Below are 7,123 nucleotides of genomic sequence, written 5' to 3'. Positions count from 1 at the left end.
GCGGTGCCAGATGTCGTAGATCTGGCCGGAGGAGATGGCAGCCCTCTCCTCGTTCTGCCACAGCGTGTGTAGCTCTGCGGAAGCAGGATCGAGAGAGCCCGGTCAGGCAGCGGGGCTGCTGGGGACACGGCGCAGCGCGTCAGGCAGGGCAAGCCATGACATTTCCCAGGCGGCCACGGGCACAGCGCAAAGCCGAGACACCCTGCTGCGAGGCCGAAGCACCATCCCCTCTGCAGCCTTTTTACACGACTCGTGTTTCCTGCACGGGTTCAGAGCTTCTGTGCAAAAGCTCTGCAGGAGCGGCCAGTGCCGCGTCCCTCGCTCCTACCTGTAAAGCCACCGTCAGCGATGTTGAACATGAATCGGAAGTTCACGTTTCTGTCATCCTTCTTCCCATCCTCCTCCTCCTCTTTGTCACCGTTTTGCTGAGCCTCGCTTTGCTCCTTCTCCTCCGCCCTGGCATCCTCTGCTTGGCAAACACAAGAAATCGCGCCTGTCTAACTGTACTCTGCCGAAAGACCGACCGGTGCCGCCCCTGCCCCATCAGCTGCCAGAGGGACTCCTTGCCCAAGCCACTGTTGGAAAAGCCACAGCCTGCTCCCTGCTCCGCAGCAGCCAACCACCCACCTCTTCCAGCGGGTCCTACCGTTTGCACGGCAAGCACAGGCAGTGCCCACCGTAACGGGGTCCTGCTCCCGCTCGTGGGTCCCGAGCATCACCAGAAGACACGCACCAACTGCTGCGGGTGCCGACAGCTCCCTCGCCTCTGCTCCAGGCCTTGCTCTGGAGACCCTCCATACCACTTCTTGCCCCAAAGCCTCTTCACGCCTCACCTGGTTTGACTTCTTTGTCCTCCCCTTTCCCTGGGCTGCTGCTCAACTCTGGCTTCTCCAGAGGCTTCTCCTTCTCTTGGATCCCCTCATCTGCAGAATGGAATGGGACGATGAGAGAAGCCTGACGTGCAAAACACTCTTCAGGGAACAACAACTTATTGTCTAGATAGACTTTGCCTTTTAAAGTGTTTATATTGTATGTACATTCAAGGTGTTCAAAAAACATCAAACAGAACGTTCTCCTGCACTTTATCAAGAACATGTATTTCGTTTTCCTTCTTCCTTGAGTCATCTGGAGGAACACATTGCAGGGACCAAACACCCCCCCCCAAAATGAACACTTCTCATAATGTACAGTCTGGAATTGTTGGTTCCTTTTCAGGAATTGCTACGGGACCTTGTGACATTCAGGTTTCCCACTATGATCTGGAGAGGAGGAAGACCCAAGCATGGCGCCAGCCCAGGAGCCTCCCACCAGAGGAAAGCCCGCCCGCCAGGAGCACCAGCGCATCCGAGGCTGTTTGGGTGCATGCCCTGGTCTCCACACAGCTTCAGCTGCAGAACCCCCCCAGCGCAGATCGGTGTCACTGCTGAGAGCCACAGCCCCAACGAGGACCCAGCCACGGCCGAGAGGGGAGCCCGTGCATGGGGACCGCGTTCCTCCCAGCCACAGAGACTCACCTTTCACCAGAGGCTCAGGAGAAGGCTCAGCCTTTTCACTCTCCTCTTGCTTCTCTTCCCTCGGTTTCTCTTTGCTGTCGCAGCTTTCTGGGTGCTCTTCGCTTTCCACCTTCTCGGCACTCACAGGCACCTTAATGTAAAGTGCCCACACCAGATCAGCCCAGCCTTGCCCCTTCCTTGGGGAGCACTCCGAGTTTCCAGGCAGGCAAGAAGGCTTCCTGGAGGAGATGCCAACACCCTACCTGGCCGTCAGACACCTTCCTGGACTTCTGCTCCACTTGGTCCTTTTCCTCCTGGAACCCAAGTTGCGTTTCTGTTTTGTCTGTAGCAACAGCAAAGCAAGGAAGCTATTGACCAGGGTCCCAGGGGGCCGCAGGTACTGCCAGGGTAGGCAGACCCCTGCAAGAACTCCTGGTGTCTTGGCCCACCTCCCCTCCCAAGCCAGACCAAAGCCACCATCCCCTGGTAGGCACACCTACCTGCAAGGGCCACAGGTCCCACGTGCTGGGCTGGGCTGGCTGGGACAGGGGTGTTGGGATCTGAAGAAACAATCTCGCTGCATTTCTTGCCCTCCGGGCCCTCGAGAATCAGGTCTGGGGTGCTGTACTTCCCGTTGACATGCTCAAACTCCTGGACCTGGGGCAGATGCACACATCAAGTCAAGCACAGCGGAGACATTTCCAGCCCGGGCAAAAAGGGGTGCGCACTGAGCCTGGGAGATTCAGCGGGGGATCCCTGGCGAGAGGCATTCAGGAGCCAACCAAACCCCCGAGCCTCCAGAACATCCCCGAGATGGCACAGTTAAAATTTTACTCACCCACCTTCTTCCTTACTAGTGACATGACTCCTATGCGAGTCAGCACGTGCTGCCGTGAGAGCCCTTCCCGGGGAACACCGTCCGCAAAGGTTTCGGCACCATCTGCCCCAGGTTCACACAAGTGTCTCATGAAGAGAGAGACGTACGCCCTGCAGGAGCAAAGCCAGCCCTCAGCCCAGCCCAGCCCACGGGCTCCCCAGAGCCAAGCACCCGCACTGACCGCTTCCACCCGCGGGCGAGGGCAGAGTCCCACGCTCAGGCTAAGATCTGGCCTACCATAAAGGGAAGGATAGCAGCCCTCTCAAATGAAACAGGGACTGCCTCCCCCAAAAGAAACCTCAGTGGGGGTGGGCAAGCACCTGGGGTACTGCTGCCCCGCTGGCTTTGTCACAGCACAGCCCCGGTGTCACAGGGACGGTGACACAGCAAGACAACGGGGTGATAGTTTGTCCTGAACATGTGAGCTAAGTGCTCACCACCATCAACCGGCGGCTGGGACAGACCTTGCCCTGCTTGCCCGGGACCCCCAGTACCTGAACTCCTTCTCGCTCTTCCCTCGCAGATCGCGGACCAGCCAGTGAGAGTTGAAGGCGTCCTGGGGCGGCATGCCCCAGCGCATGATAGCGTTCAGGAACGCCTTGCGCTGGCGGGCATTGAAGCCGAGAACCTGCAGGGAGCGGAGGTGTTGCTGGGATCACAAGGCAGCCTCGGAAGCGTGGGGCATCTCGGAGCATAGCCACCCTTACAGGCGTGCTGGACCAGAACCGATGTGCTGGCAACTCGGCATGGAGGAGGCCAGAGAGCCCAGAGCAGCCCTGGCACAACGGCATCAGACGTGCTCTGGCTGAGGCCAACACTCACCTCGATATTCCCCCCAACTCTTGCCAGCAAAGGAGGGAGAGGCTTGTCCCGGTCACTCTTCAGCTGCCTCCGGGATTGTCTCCTGCCACCTAGAGTCAAGCAGCCCCAGTGACGGATGGGCCCAGGCAGCGAGGAAGGACAGCCAAAGCGCTCACGAGCCCCAGGTTTCCTGCACTCCCTCCCGACAGGAGCAGAACCCGGGCAGAGCAGCAGCCCGGGCTGCAGAGTCCCTTCCACCATCCCGATGGCCTCCCCAGGCCAGGGCACTCTTCTGCCCTTACCACGCAAGGGGCTACCGTATCTGTTCCTCCTGCGGTCCCCATCCTTCCACCGTGAGGACCAGAGCAAGGTCCTGCAGCAGCCAGTGAAGGAAACAGCAGGATGCCATCCCTGCCCTGGGAATCTCCTCACCTGGCAGGCCGGTGGGGATACCTCCCCCTGAACGGAGGCCCAGAAGCACACCAGTCCCTCCAACCCAGATGTTTCTGTTGCACCCGAGTGCCAGGGGCTTCCCGCAGAGCAAAATCCCGTGGAGAATCAAACGCATTAACTCACTCTGACCTTCTGGCCTCTCTTCAAAGTCTTCATCCTCGTCCTCGGAGCCAATGGAGTACTCCGACTGGTTGTCAGAGAGCTCGTCCTGCCACTCTGCAGACCCCAAGGGAGGCCAGGTTAGAAAAGGGACCGAGCAGTGGGACCCTGCCCAGGAGGGACAGGTGGCACCCGCTGCTGGGCAGCGGAAGAGGACGACACAGCAAGCAGGAAATCACATTCTTGGGTGTTCCAAAATTAGTGTTCTCCTGCAGAGAAAAACTCCAATTTGAAATACTTTGCCCATGGGCATGTTTTTCCTAAATTCTTCTGGCAAAAACAGAGTTTACAGACCAAAAACTAAAAAGAAAACGTCTCTGAAGAATTTCTATCCTGGAAGGTTTAGGAATGTGGGAAGCACAGAGCCATGCAGTCTACCAAACTGCAGAGGGACGCCAAGCAAACCACACCATGGCCAGCACGTCCGTCAGGGAACCCCTCTGCGCAGCTTTCCAGAGCCAGCCCGCAGGGCCCGTGCCCGCTCCCAGCCCGGCCAGGAGCTGCGAGGCCGCAGCCGTACCTTGGTCCTCCTGCGAGGCGTCGTTGTAGTTGACCTGCTTGCGGATTCTCTTCCCTTTCCCCAGGTTCCTGGCCAGATCCTCCTGCTGCTGCTCATAGTGGTGCCGCAGCAGCTTCTCCCAGTAGTCGGGGTCCACATTCTCCTCTTGCTTGATGATCTCACGTTCCACCTCCTCCTGCAAAGCAAGGGACAAGAGGCATGAGATCGGGCAGACGTGGACCTCTAAGGGCACTCCAGGGAAAAAGGGAAGGAGAGCACCAAGCCGCCGGCTGGACTTTGGCTCCTGGGTCTTTGCCCAAACATTCTGACCTCGGTGCAAGGTTGTCAAAGGGCCAAGACAACCTCCCACCCCGAGAGAGCTCCTCCGAACACCGCCATCCATCCCACCCTGCAGTGCCCACGCTCACATCGAGGGAAAAGCCACAGATCTGCAGAGACCTCCCGAACAGCAGCCTGCTGTCGGCCTCCTCAACTGGGAAAACAAACGACAGCAGCGCGGCGCGCAAGCAGCGCCGTGCCGGTTCCCAGCCTGCAGGGGAAGGGCCTTCAGCATCACAGAAGGTGCCCACGGATGCTTCAATCAAATGAGGCCCTGTGACAAGAGGGACAGAGCCCACCTTGCACCGTGAGCTGCAGAGGACAAAGGCAACTGTGCTTCCTCCACCTGCAACCAGTCCCACCAGCCCCAGGACCCCCGGTCTGGAACAATCTACGGCAGTCATAGATAGAGAGCAGGGGGGAGTCCTGCCCCGCACCGAAACACTCACAAGAACAGGAAAGGGAGGGAAAGAAACACAAAGGGAGGGACAAAGAGGTGCGATTGTAAGACATGATACTGATCACATTACCACACCGTCCTCTTCTCTCACAACATACTGGGCCACTTTAAAGGAGCTGAGATACTCGTTCATGTTCTGCAGCTCCGTGTCATCAGTTGCATCCTGGTTTCGGTCCAGAAGCTTAGAGATGGCAGCGTCGTCGTAGTGGATCACACTGCTGTCATCCACATCCTTATTGTCACCTGGGGGCCAAGGCGAGGGGAATGGAAGCGTAAATCACCGTGCTGGCAGCAGCCCGCTCCCAAAGCCAGGCGAGCTCAGCTTGGGCCAGGGAGAGGGGCAGGTCACCCCAACAAGGGGGACTACACACCTGGTGGGGTGCCACCATGCTTCTTCTTTATGCCGGGAGTCACCGCACCCCCTTTGGTTGACAGCGTGTCAGAGAAAGGGGTGACAGTGTCTGGCATGGCGATCCGCTGTCCCTGAGACACCATGCCTGCGGGCGTAAGGAGAATGAGCCCCTGCAGCTCAGAGAGGGCCCCGCCGCGTGTGGAGCACTCCCAGCGCCTTCCCGACCTCACCTTCCACATCATCCTTGAAGAGCTCTTCTGTTCCAAACTTGAGGATGTCGTCCAGCTCTTGCTTGGTCATGGAGCCCGACTTGGAGCCAAGCCCCGGGCGGACCACTAAGTGGGTGAGCATCATCTTCCTCTTGGCCACCTGGGTGATGCGCTCCTCCACGGAGGCTCTGGTGACGAAGCGGTAGATCATCACCTTCTTGTTCTGCCCAATGCGGTGAGCTCTGCTGAACGCCTGCAGGCAGAGAAGGAAGCTGTCGAGGGCGGCACCGCACCACGCTGGCCGAGGGCTCCGAGTTTCTCGCTCCTCCAGGGTGCACGCAGGCACGGGGGCCAGGCTGCATTCAGCGTCCAGGCTGCTACGGGGCAGTGGGGCGAGAGGGGCTCCTCGGAACCAACCCGAATGCGCTGGCCCCCTCCATGGACTGCAGGCAAGCCAGCTTCCCCGGGGGGGGCCCTGCCTGAAGGGTCTGAGGGCCGGCAGCGAGGACACGGCCTGGGAGCGTGGGAGGGATACGCATTTCTCTTCGCTTTTCCCTTATTTTCATAGGCGTTGGCTGCTCGCTCACTCCAGCTGCCATTTCCCAATGGCAGTCAGTCCTTAGCTAGGGTCTGCCCCGGGCTTTTGGAAATGCAAGTGGAAGCTCCCCAGAAGAAGAGGGGACACGTGGTTGTGAACAAGCAGCAGGAGAAAGCAAGAAGCCCATGGAAGAGAGCTGGTTTTACGTGCCAGGTCTCTCCCACGCCACAGACAGGCCAGGGCGAGGCTGGTGGATGCAGGAAGGGGCTCCCAAGCAGATACGTGCCCCATAAATCCTGCAGAAAGGGCCGGTGGCTCTCGAGAGAAGAGACCGACTTCCCTGTGCAGGGTGTGCAAACAGAGGGCAAAGCCAGAGAGGTACTTACTATATGGGAAGGAAAAGGAAAAGTCAGAAACCTGGATGTCATTGTGGGGATTCCAGTCAGAATCATAAATAATGACTGTGTCGGCCGTAGCAAGGTTTATGCCCAGACCGCCGGCGCGGGTAGAGAGGAGAAAGCAGAACTGCTGAGCACCAGGAGCTGAGGAAGACAAACCCACAGGTGGCAAACGGTGAGACGGAAAGCAGCGCAGCTTACACAGAAAGGTGCAGGATGGCACTTTAGGTACGAAACAGCGGGACCCATCGGTCTAAGCCAACAAGCAATGGGCAGGGAAGGCAAGGAGTGAAAATATATTCCCTGGGAACCAGCTACTGGAGAAAACACAGCTCCAGAGCCAAAGAGGAAGCTTTGCCGCCTACCGAGGCCTTGAGGGGAAACACCAGATCCCCTCAAACTAAGCAGCCCGCCGTTGGCACGCTCAGGGCTCACCATGGGACACAACTCGGGGCTTAACGACGCGGTACGAGCAGCCCACGCTGCGCCTCAGGAGGCTGGACCCACCAGCACGGCACAGCCGGCGGGCAGGCAAAGGGGCTTCA

At 58.8% G+C, this 7,123-nt stretch overlaps 1 protein-coding gene across 1 annotated transcript in view; it reads right to left on the bottom strand.

Annotated features, from left to right (window-relative positions):
* The window catches only part of CHD5 (chromodomain helicase DNA binding protein 5), a 29,572-nt gene that overhangs the window by 667 nt on the left and 21,782 nt on the right, over positions 1-7,123 (bottom strand). Inside the window, exons 22-35 of the mRNA XM_035900934.1 lie at positions 5,664-5,895; positions 5,453-5,578; positions 5,152-5,324; positions 4,304-4,478; positions 3,748-3,840; positions 3,193-3,281; positions 2,865-2,998; positions 2,336-2,480; positions 1,994-2,150; positions 1,757-1,836; positions 1,515-1,644; positions 834-923; positions 329-469; positions 3-74 (exon numbers count right to left, since the gene is read on the bottom strand). Of these exons, the coding sequence (XP_035756827.1) occupies positions 3-74; positions 329-469; positions 834-923; positions 1,515-1,644; positions 1,757-1,836; positions 1,994-2,150; positions 2,336-2,480; positions 2,865-2,998; positions 3,193-3,281; positions 3,748-3,840; positions 4,304-4,478; positions 5,152-5,324; positions 5,453-5,578; positions 5,664-5,895 (1,837 nt within the window). The remainder of the gene's footprint in view (positions 1-2; positions 75-328; positions 470-833; positions 924-1,514; positions 1,645-1,756; positions 1,837-1,993; positions 2,151-2,335; positions 2,481-2,864; positions 2,999-3,192; positions 3,282-3,747; positions 3,841-4,303; positions 4,479-5,151; positions 5,325-5,452; positions 5,579-5,663; positions 5,896-7,123) is intronic.

Source organism: Egretta garzetta, unplaced genomic scaffold (genome assembly GCF_000687185.1).
Source record: "Egretta garzetta isolate BGI_Z169 unplaced genomic scaffold, ASM68718v1 scaffold671, whole genome shotgun sequence".
In the NCBI taxonomy this organism is placed as follows: Eukaryota; Metazoa; Chordata; class Aves; order Pelecaniformes; family Ardeidae; genus Egretta; species Egretta garzetta.
The sequence above is the reverse complement of the archived record's forward strand: the minus strand, read 5'-3'. Positions and strand labels throughout refer to the sequence as shown.